The 24608-nt window shown below is 43.3% G+C and overlaps 2 protein-coding genes across 2 annotated transcripts; both read right to left on the reverse strand.

Annotated features, from left to right (window-relative positions):
* Window positions 1–1144: 1144 nt before the first annotated feature.
* On the reverse strand, window positions 1145–24502 carry LOC117340879 (RNA-binding protein FUS-like). Its single transcript, XM_033902656.1, has 7 exons — window positions 24404–24502; window positions 10626–11495; window positions 9752–10161; window positions 9146–9264; window positions 3677–3719; window positions 1866–2102; window positions 1145–1216 (listed from the first exon to the last, which is right to left on the reverse strand). The coding sequence occupies exons 2-6, from the start codon at window positions 11402–11404 to the stop codon at window positions 2062–2064; spliced, it is 1392 nt and encodes a 463-aa protein (XP_033758547.1). The 5' UTR covers window positions 11405–11495; window positions 24404–24502; the 3' UTR covers window positions 1145–1216; window positions 1866–2061.
* LOC117340437 lies at window positions 16965–21236 on the reverse strand. The gene has a single exon (XM_033902198.1). The coding sequence runs from the start codon at window positions 21234–21236 to the stop codon at window positions 16965–16967; it is 4272 nt and encodes a 1423-aa protein (XP_033758089.1).
* Window positions 24503–24608: the final 106 nt, after the last annotated feature.

The raw sequence follows: 24608 nt of genomic DNA on the forward strand, positions 1-24608 counted from the left end.
TCTACATACAAAGGGAGGTAATTTGTACATAAACAAGGGAAGATAATTTCTCCAAAAATAAGGGGAGATAAACTGTCTTTACACCATTGGAGGTTGTTTGTCCATATACAAAATGGAGGTTAAGCATCTACTGTATACCTGGTATTTTTCGCCCCAGGTTATTTTCATCCTTGAGCAACACAAAAGATATTCGCCCCGTTTTAATTTCGCCCTAAACTACTTTTAAGAAATGTATTTTCCTCATTCACAATCGGAAAATTCTGTTCGGAATTCTCGATACAATTGCACTCGGAACACTCGGGATTTATCCAGTTCCCGCATTTTCTTTTCTTCGCATATCCCGCTAAGGTGTGAAATGTAATCAGGTGTGAAATATACAACGTTTACCTGTGTTCAGATTTACTTTAGCCTATATTGATTCAAATAGTACTATGTTTTCATGGTCGATTTTAAGCAAACGCGATGAGTGGTAAGTTCACCGTGCCGTGACTAATTAGAAGTCTACTGACCAGTGTTTTCTTTTGTTCATTTGTCATCGATTGAAGCCACAAGCGATGGTGAAGTCATAAAATCAGCTTTCACAATGGCAGAGACCTATTTGTGTGCATAATTTTAAAATATGTTTGGATTTTAAAAGTTACTTAGTATTTAAAGCTTTTGTTTAAAATCAAATATATACTAAACCTAGTACGCTGTCTTAGCCGATATTTTCGATTTAACTCCACGTGATATCGCAAATTTACAAGGCCTATATTTAGATCTAGATTTTATTTCACATGCACAGACTGGAATAAAACAATTACCTATTTTATAAACTTAGTGTAAATATATAACACGTGTTGCCTGTAATTGTATAGGATATAACACACTTGGAAAATACGAGGGTATGTTTTGGATCCGACTACAAGTATCCTATGTACGATAACTTGTAAATCCTGCAATTGAGCTTGAAATTTTCGCCGTCATCTTAAATTCGCCCTATCATCAAAGGGCGAAAATGGCGAAAATTAAACGGGGGCGAAAATTACCAGGTATACAGTATATACAATGTTAGGTGATCTGTTTATATATTCAAAGTCAATAATTCGCTGGTCTGTGACCTACCATTCATTTTCCACAAGGCCAGTACCGTTTTCCTCTTCAACTCCCCTATCTCCCGTTCAGGACTCTCCAGAATGATGTTACGAGAATTGAAGTCAACATGGACCAATACAACCTTTAATAGAGAAAAAAAAAATATTGTAAATTCATAAATTGTTAACAAAATAGATACATTTGTATTTGAAAAATCTTTTATTTCCTGATATTTTACTAAATTCTGGGGATCATCATTTCACCTCTGATTTAGATGATCCCTCATAACATCTATCTTAGATTCAAAATCTACAGAGTAGTCAGGGCACATCCTATCTTATAACTAACCTGTTTTGCATGCCAGATTTTCATGAGAGATATTTGATGCGAGATATTTCATGAGAGATATTTCATCCCAGATATTTCACGAGAGATATTTCATGAGAGATATTTCATGAAAGATATTTCATGAGAGATATTTCATGAGAGATATTTCATCCAACATCTTTCATGGGAGATATTTCTTCCAAGATATTTCATCTGAGATATTTCATTTTTAACTTGATCAGTTACCGTCTAAGAGTCATTTCATATGGAGATGCATACAAATACACAGTATATTCATGGCAATAATACAATGCTTTTATAAAACTGTATTTCAGTCGGAGTATCAGGATTAGCTGTACAATGATAATTTTATTTTCATGAAAATAATGACAGTTATCAAGTGAAAACTGCACAGACAAACAGGAGGAAGACAGTTTCTCTGACATTTGTCTGACTATACTTACCTTTGATGGGGGCACATTTACGATGTCCTCCTCTCTGTAGATAATACATTTAGTGACCTTGACCTTTCCACCTAGGAACGACATTGATACTTTAACATGTTTTGTGTGTTCGGGATCATTATTGAAGCTCAGGATACACACAGAGTTCTCCGTGGACTTTTCTGAGATACCATCCAAGACAGACCGAGGCTGACCTTTAAATCCATTGGTGTGCTGCTTGTCGAAGGACTTTGGTGGCTGGAAGACAAAACATATTATCCTTTATGGTAGAGTGCTGCGTATCAGAATGCCACATAACCAGTGGTTATGGGGATGTGTTGGGTGGAGGGGTTGTAGGGATGTGTTGGGTGGAGGGGTTGTAGGGATGTGTTGGGTGGAGGGGTTGTAGGGATGTGTTGGGTGGAGGGGTTGTAGGGATGTGTTGGGTGGAGGGGTTGTAGGGATGTGTTGGGTGGAGGGGTTGTAGGGATGTGTTGGGTGGAGGGGTTGTGGGGATGTGTTGGGTGGAGGGGTTGTAGGGATGTGTTGGGTGGAGGGGTTGTGGGGATGTGTTGGGTGGAGGGGTTGTAGGGATGTGTTGGGTGGAGGGGTTGTGGGGATGTGTTGGGTGGAGGGGTTGTCGGAATTTATTGGGTGGAGAGGTTGTGAGAATGTGTTGGGTGGAGGGGTCGTGGGGATGTGTTTGGGTGGAGGGGTTGTCGGAATTTTATTGGGTGGAGAGGTGTGGAATGAATGTGTGGGTGGAAAAGGGGTCGTGGGGATTGTGAGTTGGGTGGAGGGGTTGTGGGGAATGTGTTGGGTGGAGGGGTTGTGGGGATGTGTTGGGTGGAGGGGTTGTAGGGGTATGTTAGGTGGAGGGGTTGTAGGGATGTGTTGGGTGGAGGGGTTGTAGGGATGTGTTTGGGTGGAGGGTTGTGGGGATGTGTTGGGTGGAGGGGTTGTGGGAATTTATTGGGTGGAGAGGTTGTGAAGAATTGTGTTGGGTGGACGGGTCGTGGGGGGGAATTGTGTGGGTGGTAGGTTTTTTGGGGCCTTTGTTTTTGTTTGCATTGGTTGGGTGCTTTGTTTGGTGTGCGTGGTTGTCGGTGTCCGTTCGTTTTGCGGTTTTGTTGGTATTTTTTTTTGTTTATTGTGTTGTTGTTCTTTTTTTTGCTTTTTTGTTTGTATGTTTTTGTATGTCGGGGTTTTTTTTCTTTGTTTTTTCTTTTTTTTTTTCCTTTCCTTTTTTTTCTCTTTTTTTTCTCTTTTTTTTGTGGTTACTTTTTTTTTTTGCAGTTTCCTTTTTTTCTTTTTTTTAGTTTTTCTTTTTTGTTTTTTTCTATTTTCTTTTTTTTTTTTCCTTTTTTATTTTTTCTTTTTTTTTTTTCTTTTTTTTTTTTTCTTTTTTTTTTTTATTTTTTTTTTTCTTTTTTTTTTGTCTTTTTTGTTTGATCGTGTTTGGGTGGAGGGGTTGTGGGGATGTTTTGGGTGGAGGGGTTGTGGTGATGTTTTTGGTGGAGGGGTTGTGGGGATGAGCTGGGTGATTGGGTTGTGGGGATGTGTTGGGTGGAGGGGTTGTGGGATGGGTTGTGGAGATGTGTTGGGTTGAGGGGTTGTGGGGATGTGTTGGGTGGAGGGGTTTTGGGGGGTGTTGGTTGGAGGGGTAATGGGGATGTGTTGGGTGGAGGGGTTGTGGGGATGTTTTGGGTGGAGGGGTTGTAGGGGTGCATTGGGTGGAGGGGTTTTGGGGGTGTGATGGGTGGAGAGGTTGTGGTGATGTGAGTTCTCCGTGGACTTTTCTGAGATACCATCCAAGACAGACCGAGGCTGACCTTTAAATCCATTGGTGTGCTGCTTGTCGAAGGACTTTGGTGGCTGGAAGACAAAACATATTATCCTTTATGGTAGAGTGCTGCGTATCAGAATGCCACATAACCAGTGGTTATGGGAATGTGGTTGGGTGGAGGGGTTGTAGGGATGTGTTGGGTGGAGGGGTTGTAGGGATGTGTTGGGTGGAGGGGGTTGTAGGGATGTGTTGGGTGGAGGGGTTGTAGGGATGTGTTGGTGGAGGTGTTTGTATGGTGCTGTTGTTGGGGAGGGGGTTGTAGGGATGTGTTGGGTTGAGGGGTTGTAGTGGATGTGTTTGGTTTATGTGGTTGTGGTGATTGTGTTTTGTGGAGTGTTTTAATTTATTTTTTGTGTTGGATTTTTTGTGGTGATGTGTTGTGGTGTATTTGTTTGTAATTTATTTTTTTTTTTTTATTTTTTTTTTTTGATTTTTGTTTTATTTTTTTTCTTAATTTATTGGGTGGAGAGGTTGTGAGAATGTGTTGGGTGGAGGGGTCGTGGGGATGTGTTGGGTGGAGGGGTTGTCGGAATTTATTGGGTGGAGGGGTTGTGAGATGTGTTGGGTGGAGGGGTCGTGGGGATGTTTTGGGTGGAGGGGTTGTGGGGATGTGTTGGTGGAGGGGTTGTGGGGATGTGTTGGGTGGAGGGGTTGTAGGGGTGTTTTGGGTGGAGGGGTTGTGGGGTGTGTTGGGTGGAGGGGTTGTAGGGATGTGTTGGGTGGAGGGGTTGTGGGGATGTGTTGGGTGGAGGGGTTGTCGGAATTTATTGGGTGGAGGGGTTGTGAGGATGTGTTGGGTGGAGGGGTCGTGGGGATGTGTTGGGTGGAGGGGTTGTGGGGATGTGTTTGGGTTGGCGGGGTTGTGGGGATGTGTTGGGTGGCGGGGTTGTAGGGGTATGTCGTGGCGGGGTTTGTCGGGCTGTGTTGGGTGCGGGTTTGTGGGGCGGCGTTGGGTGCACGGGGTTGTGGGGGTCTGTTCGGTGCGGGGTTGTGGGGCTTTGTTGGGTGCGGGTTTTCGGGCTGTGTTGTTGTGTCGTGGTATTGGTGGTCATTTCTGTGGCGTGGTTGTCGGGCTGTTTGTTTGTGGACGGGTTGTCGGGCTGTGTTGGGGTGGCTGGGGTTTGTGGGGGCTGTTTTTGGGTCGGCGGGGTTGTGGGGCTGTGTGGGTGGGCGGGGTTGTTGGGCTGTGTTTGGTTGGCGGGAGGGGGTTGTTGTGCCTGTGTTGGGTGGACGGGGCTTTGTGGGCGCTTGTGTTGGGTGGCGGGGTTGTAGGGCCTTTCCCTTAGGGGGTTGGCTCGGTTGTGCGGCTGTGTTTGGGTGCGGGTTGTGGGCCTTTCTTGGTGGCGGGGTTCGTGGGCTGTGTTGGGTGGCGGGGTTGTGGTGCCTGTTTTGGGTGGCGGGTTTCGTGGTGCTGTTTTGGGTTGGCGGGGTTGTGGTGATGTTTTGGGTGGCGGGTTTGTGGGGGATGTTTTGGGTGGAGGGGTTGTGGTGATGTGTTGGGTGGAGGGGTTGTGGGGATGTTTTGGGTGGAGGGGTTGTGGTGATGTTTTTGGTGGAGGGGTTGTGGGGATGAGCTGGGTGATTGGGTTGTGGGGATGTGTTGGGTGGAGGGGTTGTGGGGATGGGTTGTGGAGATGTGTTGGGTTGAGGGGTTGTGGGGGCGTGTTTGGGTGGCGGGGTTTGGGGGGGTGTTGGTTTGTGCGGTGTCCTGGGATGTGTTTTTGGTGTCGGGTGTTTGTGGGGATGTTTTGGGTGGAGGGGTTGTAGGGGTGCATTGGGTGGAGGGGTTTTGGGGGTGTGATGGGTGGAGAGGTTGTGGTGATGTGATGGGTGGAGAGGTTGTGGGGATGTGTTGGGTGGAGGGTTGTGGGGATGTGATGGGTGGAGGGGTTGTGGTGATGTTTTGGGTGGAGGGGTTGTGGTGGGGAAATGTGTTTGGTGTATTGTTTTGTTGGGGATGTGTTTGGGTGTAAGGTTTTTTGTTGAGTGATGGTGGAGGGGCTTTGGTTGGCTGTGCTGGGTGGCGCGGTTTCGGGGGCTGTGTTCAGGGGTTGGCGGGTTGTGGTGCTGTTTTTTGGGTGGCGGGGTTTGTGGGCTGTTTTGGGTGGCGGGGTTGGTGGGGCTGTTTTGGTGAGGGTTTGGTGCCTGTTTTGGGGGCGGGGTTGTGGTGCTGTGTTGGGTGCGGGGTTGTGGGTCTGTGTTGGGTGGCGGGGTTGTGGGCCCTTCTTTGGGTGGCGCGGTTTGTGCGGCTGTGTTGGGGGGGGGGGTTCCGTTGGGATGTGTTGGGTGGAGGGGGTTGTGGGGAGGTGTTGGGTGGAGGGGTTGTGGGGATGTGTTGGGTGGAGGGGTTGTAGGGACCTGTTGGGTGGAGGGGTTGTAGGGATGTGTTGGGTGGAGGGGTTGTGGGGATGGGTTGGGTGGAGGGGTTGTGGGGGTATGTTAGGTGGAGGGGTTGTGGGGATGTGTTGGTGTCGGGGTTATGTCGGGCTGGTGGTTGGGTGGCGGGGTTTTGGGGGTCATGTTAGGTGGCGGGGTTGTTCGGGCGTGTTTGGGGGGGGTGGCGGGTTTGTCGGGCTGTGTTGGGTGGCGGGGTTGTCGGGCTGTGTTGGGTGGCGGGGGTTGTGGGCTGTTTGGGTGGCTGGGTTGGTGGGGTTGTTGGGTGGAGGTGTTGTTCGGATGTGGTTGGGTGGGAAAGGGGTTGTTGGGATGTTGTTGGTGGAGGGGTTGTTGGGATGTGTTGGGTGGGGGGTTGTGGGAATTTATTGGGTGGAGAGGTTGTGAGGATGTGTTGGGTGGAGGGGTTGTGGGAATTTATTGGGTTTAGTGGTTTGTGGGATGGTGTTGGGTGGATGTTGGTGATGCTGTTTTGGTTGTGAAGGGTGTGTGTGTGGCTGTTTTTGGGGTGGCTGGGCGTTGTTGTTCTGTCTTGGGTGGCCGGGGTTGTGGGGCGGTTTTGGGTGGCGTGTTGTGGTGCTTTTTTGTGGCGGGTTTGTTGGTGCTGTGTTGGTGGCGGGGTTGTGGGGCTGTAGTTTGGGTGGCCGGGGTTGTGGGCTGTTTTTGGTGGCGGGGTTTGGTGGGGCTGCGCTGGGTGCTTGGTTGTGGGGCTGTGTTGGGTGTCAGGGGTTGTGGGGCTGGGTTGTGGCTCTTTGTTGGGTATGCGCAGGGTTGTTGGGCTGTGTTGGGTGGCGGGGGTTTGTGGGTTTGTTGGTTGTCCGGTGGTCCCTGGGGCTGTGTTTTGTGGCTGGTTTTTTTGGCTGTTTTGGGTTTATGTGGTTTGTCTGGTTTGGGCCCTTTGGGTTTCTGGTTTTTTGTGTTTGTTGCGTTGGTTTCTCTTTTTTTTTTCTTTTCTATTTTTTTCTCATTTTTTTTTTCTATTTTTTTTTTGTGCTTTTTTTGTTTATCTGTTTTTTTTTTTTTCGGGGTTGTGGGCTGTGTTGGGTGGCGGGTTTCGGGGCTGGTTGGGACAGGCGGGGGGTTGTGGGTGCATGTGCTTGGTGGCGGGGCTGTGGTGACTGTGCTTGGGTAGCGCGTTGTGGGGCTTGTTGTGGTGGTCTTTGTTGTGGGTGCTGTTTTGTGTATTCTGTGTTGTGGTTCGGCTTTTTGGGTGGGCGGTGGTTGTGGTGTGGCTGTTTTTGGGTGCCGGGGTTGTGGTGCTGTTTTGGGTGCGGGGGTTGTGGTGCTGTGGTTGGGTGGCGGGGGTTGTGGGGCTGTTTTTGGTAGGCGGGGTTGTGTGCTGTTTTGGTGGCTGGGTTGTTTGTTATCCCACTTGGGCTGGTGTTCGGGGTGCTATTTGGGGCTGTGTTGGGTGGCGGGGTTGTTGGGCTGTAGTTTGTGGCGCTGTGTTGGGGTTGCGGGGTTTTGTGGACCTGTGTTGGGTGGCGGGTTTTTTGGGGGGGTTTGGTTGGGCCGGGTCATGGGCTGTGTTGGGTGCGGGGATTGTGGGGGGCTGTTTTGGGGTGGAGGGTTGTCTTTGTGCCTTGTTGTTGGAGGGGTTTTGGGGTGTGTTGGGTGGCTGGGTTTGTGGTGCTGTGTTGGGTGGCCTGGGTTTGTGGTGCATTCTCTTGGTGGCGGGGTTGTGAGGTGCTTTGTTGGGGTGGCGGCGTTGTGGGGATGTGTCGTTGGGGGGTTGTTGGGCTGTGTTTGGGTGCGGGGTTGGTGGCTTGTTTTGGGTGGAGGGGTTGTGGTGATGTGATGGGTGGAGGGGTTGTGGTGATGTGATGGTGGAGGGGTTGTGGGGATGTGATGGGTGGAGGGGTTTGTGGGATGTGTTGGGTGGATGGGTTGTGGGGATTTGTTGGGTGGAGGGGTTGTTGGGATGTGTTGGGTGGAGGGGTTGTGGGGATGTGTTGGGTGGAGGGGTTGTGGGGATTTGTTGGGTGGAGGGGTTGTGGGGTATGTTCAGTGAATGGATTGTGGCGTATGTAGGTTGTAGCACAGGCGCTTGCATAGAAAATATTACTTTAATTTTTTTTTTAAATATATGACAGTGGTATGTGTAATCTGTTAGATTACACATACCACTGTCATATCAAAAAAAAATTAAAGTAATATTTTCTATGCAAGCGCCTGTGGGTTGTAGGGGTTGTTTGCAAAAATTTTAAGAGAAATTATGATATCTGGAATTCATCAAGGTGTCATAGATATACATGTACCTCACAACAATCTTTTGCAACAAAAGATTTATTTTTTTCAGATTGATCTGTTCTCTATTCTTCTCTTCTCTCCCTTGTTTCTCTTGCTCATTTGATAACAAGGTGAGCATATGAAATCTCAGAAAAGTCTATGAATGTGAGAAAAAGCAATAACAAACAAAGTGTAAAAACCAAGATGACTGTCCATAAGCCAATCTGTTTAGCTGATCAGACCCAAAATTGAATGCCCCTGTCTCCTACTCACCTGTACTACTGCCTGGGGTTGTCTCCCCTTGTCTCCTTCTCACCTGTACCACTGCCTGGAGTTGTCTGCCCCTGCCTCCTTCTTACCTGTACCACTGCTTGGAGTTGTCTGCCCCTGCCTCCTTCTTACCTGTACCACTGTCTTGAGTTGTCTGCCCCTGCCTCCTACTAACCTGTACCCTTGCCTTGGGTTGTCTGCCCCTCCCTCCTACTAACCTGTTCCCTTGCCTTGGGTATTCTGCCCCTGTCTCCTACTAACCTGTACCCTTGCCTTGGGTTGTCTGCCCCTGCCTCCTACTAACCTGTACCCCCGCCTTGGGTTGTCTGCCCCTGCCTCCTACTAACCTGTATCCTTGCCTTGGGTTGTCTGCCCCTGCCTCCTACTAACCTGTTCCCTTGCCTTGGGTATTCTGCCCCTGTCTCCTACTAACCTGTACCCTTGCCTTGGGTTGTCTGCCCCTGCCTCCTACTAACCTGTACCCCTGCCTTGGGTTGTCTGCCCCTGCCTCCTACTAACCTGTACCCCTGCCTTGGGTTGTCTGCCCCTGTCACCTACTCACCTGTACTACTGCCTGGGGTTGTCTGCCAATGTCCCTTAATGATGATTTTAACTTCATTACATACACCACCAGAAAGACTTCGCCTACAGCTACAATGATACTGATGTACTTCCATGGCTCTGTAAAAATATTCAAAACAAACTACTTCAGTCTGAATGATAAAATGGTTTAACACAAAATGTTAATATATACATGCAAGTAGAAAAGAGTGATGGACAATTTATTTCTTAATTGAATATTAACCTCTGTTGATAAGTTAATGAGTAAAAATACTCTCTATATATAAAAGTATATTCTGAATAGAATTTAGTTTCTTTCAGGAATTATTCCAATTACCAGAAATATACTGATCTTCAATAACTCACTGGAATTTTTTCAAATATGAAAATAATCTCCCAAACACAACCCAATCCCAAACCAGTTTTTCATCAATAAAGCACCAAATTTGTGATATTATTTATGATGTCACAATATATGGAAAAATTCAACATTTAGTTAACCATACACTATTAAGAACAAAAGCATAATATTCATTTGTTCATTCATTTTTCATTCAATCATTCATTATTTCATTCATTCACATTTGTAAGCAAATGGGTATTTCACCTTCGGCTATCTGTTTCAGTATTGTTTGGTCTATGTCCCTTTGAACTCTGTGTGTCTGCTCAGACTGGTGACGAAGTTGACCTTTGACTTCAGTCATATTTGAACCGACGTTTTTCACCGACACACTGGTGTTTTGTATTTGTTCGGCATGGTTTACAAGTCTTTTATTAAAATCTTCAGCATTTCCCTGTAGATAACTGACATTATTTTGCAGGGATAAATACTTCTTCTCTAGTTTATTGTAATTAGTTTGTAGTTCTGTCAAGTTACATTCAGGATTATACTGTTCCATGAAATTGGTTACTTCCCTGGGATCCAATTCTAGTGGTCTTGGATACTTGAAAACTTCGTAACAGAAAAAATCTGTAGCTGGCTGCCATATTACACTCCAACTAACCAGTACAGCAATTCTGGAAAAAAGAAATGTGCTTGTTGAGTCGCCTTTACAACTGGTAGGGATTTAAAGGAATTTCTCTCTATTTCCCTTACTGAGCCCCAACCCTCTGGCCCCTGAGGGGTCAAAGTCACTGTTTACAACAAGGGTGTTTCTGATTAAATTGGGTTTAAATAAATTATTACTTTATGACTAGTAGCGATTTAAAGGAGGTAAATGTGAGACCACAGGGTCATGAAATTTATAATTTTGGTAAAGCACCTTACCACCCTTCAATTTATTCTATCTTATTGGGATCTTGAGAAGAGGATTTCTGAAATTTCAGTCAATTTGACACTTTTTTGCCCCGCCCCTCAGTCCCCTAGAGAATGGGGACCATATAATTCACAAATTAAGACACGAAAGGTGATTAGAATAGCTCATTTGAAACTTTTTCTCAATGAAATATTATCACACAAAATGATTAAAAATAAGACTTACGTCACACTAGTATGCATTATCAGTCCAAATCTGTAATTTTTTGTGGTACAGATTAACCCCAGAAATTCTAAGTAGTCTTGTATGACTGTCCTCTGCACCACTTGTGTTCCTACGGATTTCAATCTATTTCCTGTATCCTTGTCGACAGCTTCTTCACCTTGACCTCCTGACTGTTTTGTACCAGAATCTGCTAATGTCTGCTGACTATCTTCTGAACTCTGACCTTGACCTCCTGACCCTTGTGTACCAGAATCTGCTGTCTGTTGACTGCTATCTTTTGAACTCTGACCTTGACCTCCTGACCCTTGTGTACCAGAATCTGCTAATGTCTGTTGACTGCTATCTTCTGAACTCTGACCTTGACCTCCTGACCTTTGTGTACCAGAATCTGCTAATGTCTGTTGACTGCTATCTTCTGAGTTCTGACCTTGACCTCCTGACCTTTGTGTACCAGAATCTGCTAATGTCTGTTGAATGCTATCTTCTGAACTCTGACCTTGACCTCCTGATCCTTGTGCATCAGAATCTGCTAATGTCTGTTGACTGCTATCTTCTGAACTCTGACCTAGACCTCCTGACCCTTGTGTACCAGAATCTGTTAATGTCTGTTGACTGTTATCTTCTGAACTCTGACCTTGACCTACTGACCCTTTTGTAACAGATTCTGCTAATGGCTTTTGACTGCTCTGTTCTGAATGCTGACCTGGACCTCTAGAATCTACTGACGGAGACTTGTTTTCTGTTGAATCTTGATGTACATCAGCACCTTTATTACTCATCCCGAAACTGTCTTTCTCAAGCACGTATATAAATATCTCTCACAGGTGTTAGGATATCGGTTTCCAGTGAGAGAGGGTAGTTCACAGAAATCTGTAAAACAGACATACATACTAGTAGTTTGTGGTAATTTTATGTTATACTTGACTGAGAAAACTAAAATCTCTTCAAAAGAAATTCAGATAAATTAATCTTCTGCAAAATCTTGAGGAAAAGGTTTGTGGATAATTTAGACAATCTGCAAAACGATGTTGTTAATTTACCAAATGTGAATATTTTTAATAATAGGAACTGTGACAGATTTTGGATAAATTACCACTTCAAGTGTGAAGCCTAATCACATCCATTTTTATTTTCTCCAATGGACATATGACCATGCCCCGGATGTGTTCATTTGTATTTGAAGTGTATTGTAGGTATATTACAGTCAATATAATAAACAGAAGCAGCATATAGAGGCTGACGATATTGACATCCAGGTATCAGGTCCAGATGAACTACATGTATGTGAACTACAGAACAATATGAACTTCACCTCTAAATCCATGTCAGGGATATACTTTGTAACTTGTGTGCATAGATTGTACTGTAAACAACCCCAGGATAACTTAATGTTGTATTGTATAGAATGTTCTTTCTGATGAAGCAAAGTTACTTCCCTTTGTTCCAGTCTCCATCAGTACCAATTTGGTAAAGCAATTAGCTTATCACCAGATAGGGATGAGCCTTGAGAGAAATTTAATATTTTCGAACATACAAATGTATTAGAAAAAGGCTAAAAATAACACATCTTTTTTTTTCGTTTTTCCAAATAAACCAAAAAAAAGTGTTATTTCACTTAACACAATTTTTTTATATTTCTTCAAAGAAAGATTTGATTTCACTTTAAGTCCACATTATCATTTTGCTAACCTTTTCTGTCAACATTTAGCACAATAGCTATAAGTATTGATCGATTCATGATACATTTAAAAACTGGGTGAATAAATAATTATCAAAAGAAACAGAGTTTTAATTGAAAACCCACTGACAATTACAAACTATAGCTTGTCATCGACTGTGAAATCACAGCAGGAAGTCTGAACTAACTAAATAATTCCAACTAAACAACAGAAAATCCAAATTGAATTGTTTCAACTAAACATCAGAATCATTAAAACTAAACAACAGAAAATCCTAACCGGATCATTCCAACCAAATAACAGAAAATACTAACTTGATCATTCCAAATAAAAAAAAAAAAGAAAATCCTAACTGGAGCATTCCAACTAAGCAACACAATATCCTAACTGGATTATTTCAACTCATCAACAGAAATTCCTAACTGGACAATTCTAACTAAACAACAAAAAATCCTAAATGAATCATTCCAACTAAACAAGAGAAAGCCCAAACTAACTGGATAACATATAATTCTGACTAAACAACAGAAAATGCGATTGCCATGTACTAGACATAATTTTAATACATTTTTAATAAATTTGAACAGGCACAACTAGAACGTCGTCCAGAGGGCCAACTCATACCCCCACTCCTGCAACCCCCATATAATGTATAATTACTCAAAGAACAATAACAAGTTTTCTATAACAGGTTTTACTCCATTATCATGGCTTTAGTTCTGATATTTTAAAAAGATCTTTGTTCAAATATAATTATTGAAATATGAAGCTAAGCTCAACAGGCATGACAAATTGAGGTCCAACATGTGAAGTTCCTCTGGAGGTTATTTAATAACTGGTGATAATACAAATTGGCACACAAGACAATGGAATGACCTCATAATTTCAGGTAGTTATGCTAATCAACCTCTGATTCCAAGTAGAGACATGAGGGATTTCTTTACATAATACATAATACCATTGAATGATCTTTATAGGTTCCATGTCAGATTGATCTTTTCTCTACTTTTCCCTTCCTCTAAGTCTTACTATAATCTGTGTAAATCAGAAATAGCCCTCTAGTACTTTCAAACAAGGGTAACCTATATATAAAATTTAAGATTTAGCGATAATGGCTGTCTGTCGGCCATGTTGTTTTCAGATTGGTCCCCAAATGCAATACCAGGGACCAAGGGGAACGGACATATGAAATTTGAGAAAGATCCCTTCAGTACCTTCTGTAAAATAGCGATAACAAACTTCAATTGTCAAAATTAAAGATGGCTGCCTGTCGGCCATGTTTTTTTCTGACTGGTCTCAAAATCCAATATACATAACTAGGCACCAAGGGCAACCTACAAATGAAATATCAGAAAGATCCTTTCAGCAATTTCTGAAAAAAAACAGCAATAACAAACTTCAATTGTCAAAATCCAAGATGGCTGCCTGTCCACCATGTTGTTTTCCTATTGGTCCCAAGATGCACTATGCATAACTAGGCACCAAGGGGAACCTACATTTGAAATTTGAGAAAGATCCCTTCAGTGCTTTCTGAGAAATATCGGTAACAAACTTCAATTGTCAAAATCCAAGATGGCTGCCTGTCGGCCATGATGTTTTCCGATTGATCTCAAAATGTAATATGGATAACTAAGCACCAAGGGGAACCTACATATGAAATTTGAGAAAGATCCCTTCAGTGCTTTCTGAGAAATAGTGATAACAAACTTCAATTGTCAAAATCCAAGATGGCTGCCTGCCCCCATGTTGTTTTCCGATCGGTCTCAAAATGCAATATGCATAATTAGGATCCAAGGGGAACCTACATATGAAATTTGAGAAGGATCCCTTCAGTGCTTTCTGAGGATTAGTGATAACAAACTTCAATTGTCAAAATCCAAGATGGCTGCCTGTCGGCCATGTTGTTTTTCGATCAGTCTCAAAATGCAATATGCATAACTAGGAACCAAGGGGAACCTGCATATGAAATTTGAGAAGGATCCCTTCAGTACTTTCTCAGGATTAGCGATAACAATCTTCAATTGTCAAAATCCAAGATGGCTGCCTGTCGGCCATGTTGTTTTCCGATCGGTCTCAAAATGCAATATGCATAACTAGGCACCAAGGGGAACCTGCATATGAAATTTGAGAAGGATCCCTTCAGTACTTTCTCAGGATTAGCGATAACAAACTTCAATTGTCAAAATCCAAGATGGCTGCCTGTCGGCCATGTTGTTTTCCGATCGGTCTCAAAATGCAATATGCATAACAAGGCACCAAGGGGAATCTACATATGAAATTTGAGAAAGATCCCTTCAGTATTTTCTGAGGATTAGCGATAACAAGAATTGTTTACGGATGGACGGAGGGACGGACGGAGGACCGGACGGAGGGACAGACGGACCACGGACACAGGGCGATTTGAATAGCCCACCATCTGATGATGGTGGGCTAAAAAAACAAGAGGCCCCTGGGGCCCGTATCGCTCACCTGCTTGGATTAGACCAAATGTCAAAATAATGTTCATATTCAATGTTTTATTTGTAAATCTCAAACAATGCTATGTTATAGTGTAGAAATCCGAACTGCTTTCAAGATTAATGAAGTCCAAACTCTCTAAGGTCTGAAAGACCTCAAGAATTGTTTTTAGAACATGCATTCATCACTTTATGACTAGTAGCGATTTAAAGGAATTACCTCCATTTCCCCTTTTGGGACCAGCCCCTTTGGGGTCAGAGCCACCATTTATGCAAAATCAGAATACTGCAAGATACACCAACTCCAATCTCACTTCACACTAGAAACGATCAGAATATTGTTTAATACTACGCCCACTCGATGGCAATTCCACTATACACAAATAATGATCTGAACACTGCTAGGTACGCCAACTCAAATCCCACTATACACAAGTAATGATCTAAACACTGCTAGATACACCAACTCAAATCTCACTTCAAACTGGAAATGATTGAAATATTGTTAATTAGTATGCCAACTCCAATATCACTTCATACTGGTAATGATAGACACACTGCAAGATACACCTATAACTTCAATCACATTACACAGCAGAAACCAATTTGAACCATGTCAGATATGTTAACTCCACTCACACTACAGTACACTGGAAAGATCAGACTAATGCCTGATATACCAACTCCAATCACAATGGTTCATTGTAATAACGCTTTAAAACTAGAGGCCCATGGGTCTTAACGGTAACTTGAGTTTTGATATATTTTAGCACATTTGGCCCCTGTGATCTTGAATGAAGGTCAAGGTCATCTATTTGAAAAAACTTGGAAACACATGATCCGAGCATACTACATACCTCATATTGGGTCTCTGGGCCTATTGATTATCAAGAAGTTGTTTAAAGATTTAAGCATATTTGACCCCTCTGACCTTGAATGAAGGTCATGGTCATCCATTTGAGCACACTTGTTAGCCCTTCATCCCAGCATGCTATGTACCTAATACTTTTTTTAGAGTATTGGGACTCTAGGCCTTCTGGTTATCAAGAAGAAATTGTTTAAAGATTTTGGCATATTTGACCCCTGTGACCTTGAATGAAGGTCTGAATGAAGATCAAGGTCATCCATTTGAACAAACTTTGTAGCTCTTCATCCCAGCATGCTACAGACCCAATATCAGGTCTCTGGGCTTGTCGGTAATTGAGAAGAATTTGAAAATGTAAATTGGTTATGACCCCGACGGAAGATGCACAGCGGACGACGCACAACAGACAACGCACGACAGACAATGCCGGACAAAAGGCAATTACAATAGGTCAACTGAGACTTTGTCTGAGGTGACCTAAAAATGCATATATATATATCTGCCCATTATATTTTGTCTGCAGAAACCTATATACTACATTAATTATTGTAGGTGTATATATACACATGCTGTGTTGATGCAAAGAATGGCAGACACTGTGCTGTCCCATAAACAATGTACAGCCAGTTTACCTCGTACAACATCCTTATTTCCAACTAGTTTGTTTTACATATAGTTGTAGTGTTTTGGTGTTGAAAGGTGTTGAAAAATGGTAAAAGTCTGTAATAAACAGAAACAAAGAAACGTAAGAATACGCGTAAAAAATTGAATTTACATGTATAGCAATTTTAACATTGTCAGTTATATGGTAACTATGAGCTTCCATACATTGAACATTTTGACAAACTGACGATTCCTTCGATCACGAAAATTCCATAAATCTTAATAAATGTCGTGGTTTCAATGTTCAACAATGATTGGCAACAATAAATCTTCAATTCAAATAGCAGCATTGTTATTAAAAGCTCACAACTGAGAGTCATAGCTCCGTCTGCACATCGTATAGTGACACCACGTGGTACGAGCGCAGAAGTTTCACAACTGTTGAAATAATCGTACTTTGTAAGAAATAACAGTCATAGATGAACAAAAACCACTTATATTACTTATATAAGTTCTGATAACTGAAAGTACTTACACCGTGGTGGCTGCAAGTTACATACATCTTTTTCTTTACACGAAGTATGCATCAACCGTAGTAAACAACATTGTCAATATTGAGAGTTCTTCAAAGGGAGATAATCGCGAGACTACTACGGAAGCCGCGGCGGCACACTCCTCGCCTGATGTCACTAGACAACACTATCGAGTACCACATAATACACTTTCTATGTCACATTCAGCCTTTGTTGTCTCCAAGAAGTAAGATCAGTTCGTTGATCGGTCGTACATATAACACAGGCTTTCCTCGTCCGGAAGTAATCTTGACCTCTGCCGTTCGAACTAAACCGTCATTGCTTGGGAAGACCCTTGCGACATAACCCAATGGCCAGTTGTTCCTTGATACCTCATTGTCCCTAAGTAGCACACTATCCCATATCGCGATATTCTTGCGCTTGTCATTCCATTTCCGTCGAGGTTGTAGAGTATGGAGGTATTGGGCTCTCCAGCGCTTCCAAAATGTGTCGGCTAGAACCTTCACTCTTTTCCACTGCGCCTTGTGCAAACTAGAATTATCAAGAGGCACAAATGGTTCGATGATGGAGTCTGGTTTCTGTGTCAGAAGTGTAGCCGGACTGATTGGAAATGGATCCTCCGGATCTGAAGACACGGGTACTAGTGGCCTGGCGTTAACGATCGCGCAAACCTCAGCTAGGAAGGTAACGAGTACTTCGTGAGTCAAATTAGTGTCCATCACTGTTGTCAGCATTGACTCAAGAACGCGACGTGAGACACCTATCATCCTTTCCCAAGCCCCGCCCATATGTGATGCGTGCGGTGGGTTGAAAAGCCAGGTAGTTCCGCGGTCGCATAGGAATGTCTTCACTGCTTCTTCCTCAACCTTAAAGGCGTTAATCTGCAGATCATCCACCGCGCCAATGAAATTAGTGCCATGATCTGATCGGATCTGTTTTACATGGCCCCTCACAGCGGTAAACCTTCTGAAGGCATTAATAAAAGACGACGAACTCAGTTCTTCTACCACCTCTATGTGGATAGCCCTGGTGGTGAGGCATGTGAACATAATTGCCCAGCGTTTTGCTTGGGCTGAACCACCACGAGTACGCCTGCTAACAATCTGCCATGGACCGAAAGTGTCCACACCGACGTTGGTGAATGGTGGGCCAGGTTGAAGTCGGTCGGAAGGTATGTCTGCCATCAATTGGTGCTCCAATTTCCCTCGAAGTTTACGACATTTCACGCACGCATGCAAGACCGTTGATACCAAGCGCTTACAGCCCGTTATCCAATATCCTGCTGTCCTCACGGCTCCTGTGAAATTTCGCCCTTGGTGTTTAACCTGTTCATGAAATAGTCTCACGAGAAGTAATGCGACATGATGCTTCCCAGGGATGATGATTGGATTCATTTCATTCTGTTGAACATGGCTTTGATTTAGGCGTCCGCCTACTCGTAGAATTCCATCCTGATCCAAAAATGCGTTCAGTGACAGAATCGAACTTCCGTTTGGAAGAAGTTGATCGCGTTCGAGACTGTTTAGTTCTTCCGGATATGCCTCTTTTTGCACCTCCTTCACCACGAATTGTTCGGCCTTGTGGTAAGCAGCAACACTTCTGTCCTTACTGCAAATATGCCAACCCCTACACTCGGACTTGCTGACAATGGACTGTGCCACATGCGTCAGTGTCATAATAGCCCTGATAAGGGTCCTCCAAGTAGAAAATCTTGCGAAGCGATGAGAACCAAGTGGTGACTGTTTGACGTCTGTCTTTAGACTTTGAACCTGGGGCCTTACCTCTTTGTCATCTTCTGGTTCATGCAGATCAAACACATGCTCTGATGTCATATCATTAATCGTAGTAAGACGAGTAGGTCCATTGAGCCACATGCTGTCTTGAATAGCCTGGGCGGGTACTGATCTTGTCCCTTCATCTGCTGGATTTCTATCTGTTTGCACATACGACCATTGATCTGCGTCCGTCACGTGTATAATGCGTTCTACCCTATTGGCTACGTATGTATAAAACCTCCTTGTTTTGTTGTATATGTAACCAAGTACAACTTTGCTATCGGTGTGGAATCGAAATTTCTCAAGAGGGATATGTAAGTGGTCAGATACTGTCTCTGCTATGTCCACGGCCAATACTGCAGCACACAATTCCAGTCTCGGTATCGTATGGCCATGGAGGGGGGCTACCTTAGCCTTGCCAAGAATGAATCCAATATCTTGTTTTCCGTTTCCATCCTTTGTATGTAGATAACTTACTGCAGCGATAGCTTTCTCGGAGGCATCAGAGAAGACATGGACGGTACTGTCAATAGATAGTTTGAATGAAAACTGTGCGTAGGTCCGAGGTATACGAACATGTTGTAGGTGTTCAAGAGAGTCTCTCCAGAGTTCCCATTGTATGCGCTGTTCTGCGGGGAGAGGTTCATCCCAATCTTTGGTTCCATGAATAAGAGATCTCAAAAAGTGTTTCCCATCGATTACTACTGGAGCCAAAAATCCTAACGGGTCGAAGATCCCGTTGACAGTTGACAGTATGCCCCTGCGCGTGTATGGTTTAGCTTCTGTTGAGACTTGATAAAGAAACGAGTCGGTTTCCAAACTCCAACTGACTCCCAAGCTACACTGAACAGGCAGTGGTTCACATCCTAAATCGAGATCCTTAACACCTTTTGCAAGGTCGTCTGCAGGAAAAGAGTTCATAACTTCATCACTATTAGAGGCAATTTTGTGTAAGCGTAGTTTCCCTCCTTGGTGAAGTGCATGCTGTGTTCTTTTCATAAGGTCAACAGCTTCGTCGACAGTTGGTAATGAGGTAAGCCCGTCATCCACGTAGAAGTCATTAGTGACAAAGTTGGAAACGTCATCATCATTTCCTTCGGCTGACTTTCGAAGTCCTAAGGTGGCAATGGCAGGAGAAGGACTGTTTCCGAAGACGTGGATGCACATGCGATATTCCACCAACTCATTTTCCGGATTGTTGTCCTTGTACCATAAGAACCTTAAGTAGTTCCTGTGGTCTTCCCTTACTTGAAAGCAATAAAACATTTGCTCAATGTCTCCTACTATAGCCACCGACTCCCTTCGGAACCGCATCAGCACTCCAAGCAAGCTATTTGCAAGGTCTGGACCAGACATGAGGACATCGTTCAATGAAACTCCATTGTGCCTTGCCGAGGAGTCAAACACTGCTCTAAGTTGCTCCGGTTTCCGCGGGTGGTATACACCGAAAATTGGTAAATACCAACATTCTTCGCTGTCCTTAAGCGCCGGCGCTAACTCGGCGTGGCCACTACTGAATATCTTTTCCATGAAGTCTACGAAGTGCTGTCGCTTCACGGGGTTCTTTCGCAGACTGGTATCCAGGGTTCTTGCTCGTTTAAAAGCTTGTGTTCGGTTGTTAGTCAATCTTGGTCGTGGATCGCGGAATGGCAGTGGAGCTATCCATTTACCATCATTACCTTTCACAAGCTCTTCTTTCATGATGCCGAGAAACCTTCGGTCTTCCTGTGACATGCTGACTTTCTCATCCTCCTTTGTACGATGGAACACATGTTTTCCTAATACATCAAGCTCCTTTAAGGACCTGTTCGCATCGTAGATGCACTCAAATTCGTTCGGACAGGGTTTGAAGAGTGATGGTCGGCCATCTGCTAGGAAATTGGTTTTACAAACATTTACTAGTTCTGGAATGCGAGTCCTTCCTAAGCAAGTCTCTCCGATTATGACCCAACCGAGAGGGAGTTTCTGGGCATATGGCGTGTTTGATGGTCCTATTCTCTGGTCCAAAACATGATGAGCTCTAATTACGTCCCTTCCAATAAGCATCAAAATGTGAGCAGTGTTGTCAATAGGAGGAATACACTTGGCAACGTCTCTGAGATGGGCGTAGTTTTCGGCTACCTCAGGAGTAGGTATTTCATCGCGAATTTCAGGGACGCGGTCACATTCTAACAGGATGGGAATGTCAAGACTTATAGACCTGTCTACAGGTTCAACGATAACCTTAGTCGAGTCTCTGCCTGTGGTCTTCGAAACCCCGGACACCGAAGATAACACGTAGTTGTGTTGTTTTCCTTTAATGCCAAGTTGGTCAAATAATTGTGATTTGGCCAGTGACATGTTGCTCTGGTCGTCAATCATGGCATAAAGTCTTATGCGGTCTGTGGGTCGGTCTTGATGGAACGCGTCAACAAGAACAATTTTGGCACATGATTTCCCTTTGAACTTATTGCCACAGATCTGCGTGCAGTTAACTTGGACAGGAGATTTAGATACCAGTGATGCAGGCTCCTCGCCGTACTCTAAGGAGCCTGAATTTGACTGATGCTCAAGATGGAGTGCTGTGCAGTGCCTTGCACTATTACATTCGCTACAAGGTTGTTTCACATCACAGTTGCGACTGATGTGTGACGTCGATTCACAGCACCGGAAGCAGACCTTCTTATCCCGCAACAACTTCTTCCTCTCCTCCATCGACATGGTGAGGAAGGCCCTACATTTGTTGAGAGTGTGGGAACTAACGTTGTGTAGAAAACAAGTCTTTCTGTTTCTGTCACTGTTTTGTATGCTATCAGCGTTGGTTTTCCTGACTGAGATGTTCTTTCTCTCTTGAGGATTCCTTTGTACAGTCTTATCATTCTTGCTTCCATTAGGTTGGTCATATGTGAAACTGGGATTGTTTTTCACTTTACTTAGATCTCTCAAAAATTCAGAGAAGAAACTGAATGGAGGAAATGCGACATGGTGTGTTTTTGTAAACTTTATTGCAGCATTGGTCCATCTCTCTTGTAGGTTATGTGGAAGTTTGGACACAATTGGCGAGACTCCTGTCGATGAGTCGAAGTATCCTAAAAGAGACTTATATTGGCTATCCTCCTTGAGTGATTCAATTTCGGATGCTAAATCTGATAGATCAAACAGTTTTCTTGGTGTCTCTTGGTGTAAGCTTAGGAAAGCTCGCTAACCTCTGTCTAAGTGAAGCTTCTATCATCTCTGGTGCCCCAAACCGTTCGTCAAGACGCTCCCATACTCTCAAAAGTCCTCTTTCTGGGAATCCGAAGTTTGAAGCTTTGAGACTTACGACATGTCGTTTAGATTCGGGTCCACACCATTTCTCAAGCAAATCCATCTCATCTCTTGGGGTGACGTTAAGATCTGCCATGATTGACTTAAAGCTTGATTTCCAGGTTTGGTATGACTCTGGTCTGTCATCAAAATTTGTTAACCTTGAGAGAAGAAGATCCTTCTTCAACAGAAAACGGGTGAGGTCCATAGCTATACCTGTGTCCGTATTGGTTGCCGTAGTAAAAACAGGTGCATTTGGATTCATAGGTAAATGCAAGTGTGGGTCTGCTGTCACCGGGAGTTCAGCACTATGATCATGAAATACTGTTTCTTCGACATAGGCTCTTGTTCGTTGCTGCGTGTCAAATTTCGGAATAGCCTTTATCCTATCGTGGTTATGAGTTAGGTTAAACTCCTCCGAGTCCTCAAGGGCTTCCGCTTCCGCTTCCGCAGCAGCGACCTCCTTCTTTTGTGTAAGTAGGTCAAGATCGGCTTCTAGGTCGGCTTTCTCCAGTTTGGCTGCTGCGCTAGCTCGAGCACTTTCCAGTTCAAGCCTTGCCTGTCTCTTCTTTAGGGCCGCCTCTTGTTCAGCATATTGCAGGCGTGCCTTCTGTGCCTCAGCCTTTGCCTTTTTTCTAGCGATGACAGAAATCACACTTGAATTTTTCGAACTAGACCCAGCACTGGATTGTCTCGAAGATAATGCAGGCTCAATTGACTTTTGCTTCTCTGCCCGCTCCATACACGTGCCTAATTCCTTAATAGATTGATCTATGACTAACGTATGACTGTGCCATCTCAAACTCTGGTTATCAAGAAGTTCAAGGCTCTCTTCTGTGTTTTTGCGTTTCAGATACTCGAAGAAACTGGATTGGAGTTTATCAAGGCTACCAGTACATTCCCGTATGTTTCTCTCAAGGTCGATCAGGGAATCGAGATCTAATTTCCTACCTTCACCTTTTACACGTCGAAGATGGGAATCTAATTCTATCCACATATCCTCATAAAATTTGTTGTGACTTTGGACTGCATCCTCGTACAGTTCCTTAGCCTTGGGAGTTAACGTCCTTACCCTAGGCTGACTGGTGTGTGTTGCCTCACTGAGCTCCGTTACTTGATGTGTGTTGTCTGTGTGGTCGTCCATGCTGTATGAATTCGTGTAGGCGTAGACCGATGTCTGTGTCCTTGACGTAGACGTTGTCCCGTTGCCTGTTGAAATCGTAGCTGGATCTCAACTTCAGCCGATTGGGTACTTTTACTGTGCTGTCCCATAAACAATGTACAGCCAGTTTACCTCGTACAACATCCTTTATTTCCAACTAGTTTGTTTTACATATAGTTGTAGTGTTTTGGTGTTGAAAGGTGTTGAAAAATGGTAAAAGTCTGTAATAAACAGAAACAAAGAAACGTAAGAATACGCGTAAAAAATTGAATTTACATGTATAGCAATTTTAACATTGTCAGTTATATGGTAACTATGAGCTTCCATACATTGAACATTTTGACAAACTGACGATTCCTTCGATCACGAAAATTCCATAAATCTTAATAAATGTCGTGGTTTCAATGTTCAACAATGATTGGCAACAATAAATCTTCAATTCAAATAGCAGCATTGTTATTAAAAGCTCACAACTGAGAGTCATAGCTCCGTCTGCACATCGTATAGTGACACCACGTGGTACGAGCGCAGAAGTTTCACAACTGTTGAAATAATCGTACTTTGTAAGAAATAACAGTCATAGATGAACAAAAACCACTTATATTACTTATATAAGTTCTGATAACTGAAAGTACTTACACCGTGGTGGCTGCAAGTTACATACATCTTTTTCTTTACACGAAGTATGCATCAACCGTAGTAAACAACATTGTCAATATTGAGAGTTCTTCAAAGGGAGATAATCGCGAGACTACTACGGAAGCCGCGGCGGCACAGACACCATTATATATAGGGATCATTTTGTTCATTGTCAGAGGTCGGCAATGTGAGTTCGACCTTAGTTTTCCAGACCTTTTTTGCATCTGTTTGTCACATTGTGATATGCAGTTATCTAATTACTATGTGCTGCAATTGTACACCTTCAATAACTTAATTTACAAGAAAATCTGGTGTATGTCCAAGAAATGAAAAAAAAAAACTGTGTCCACGACAAGCATGCAACTTCAGCACAAAGAAGAATCTATTTTAGAGAGCAGCACACATTTGGAACTCCATCTCTACTAGAATTCCTGACATCTGCGCGCAATACAAACTGTTTCAAAATTAGACTTGATAAATTGTTGGAAAACCAAGATATTCATGCAGAGCTAAATTATCAATATGAACTGATGTTTAAATCTAATTGATTCAATATATAGAACTTCAGTCAATAAGATATTAAGATTTTATCACATATCTAAAAGCCTACCATATATAAGAGGTGTTAAGCCTTATTTTATCATTATTAGACAATGTTAGACTACAAATCATGATGCCACACATATATACATAATGTATGTCTGTAGGAGACAGTTTGTTTTCAAGCCAAGCTACACTGTACATAATCAATAAACATGTTAGTCTGGTTATGATTGCTTACCTTGCATGTTGAATACGTGAATAACATACATAATTTGTCAATTGTGAAGTTGATAAATATTTGCAGTTGCAGAATTAAACGAAAATAAAGAAATTTGGTTTTCCCAACTTACCCAAGATCAAACCGAAAGTACCAATCAGATTGGAGTACGTTTAATCGTGTATGAGTAAACTGTTTCTTACTTCGCCAAAATAAATAGTACACA

This window comes from Pecten maximus, chromosome 13 (assembly GCF_902652985.1).
Source record: "Pecten maximus chromosome 13, xPecMax1.1, whole genome shotgun sequence".
Taxonomy (NCBI): Eukaryota; Metazoa; Mollusca; class Bivalvia; order Pectinida; family Pectinidae; genus Pecten; species Pecten maximus.

What these genes read in the sequence shown, in the direction of transcription:
- LOC117340879 (XM_033902656.1), bottom strand. Translation starts at nt 11,404, where the DNA reads ATGAGTAATAAAGGTGCTGATGTACATCAAGATTCAACAGAAAACAAG. An exon ending in ACTGAAACAGATAGCCGAAG is followed by an intron (nt 9,265 to 9,751) that starts GTGAAATACCCA and finishes ATATTTTTACAG; the next exon opens with AGCCATGGAAGTACATCAGT. An exon ending in GCACACCAATGGATTTAAAG is followed by an intron (nt 2,103 to 3,676) that starts GTCAGCCTCGGT and finishes TTTGTCTTCCAG; the next exon opens with CCACCAAAGTCCTTCGACAA.
- LOC117340437 (XM_033902198.1), bottom strand. Translation starts at nt 21,236, where the DNA reads ATGTCGATGGAGGAGAGGAAGAAGTTGTTGCGGGATAAGAAGGTCTGC.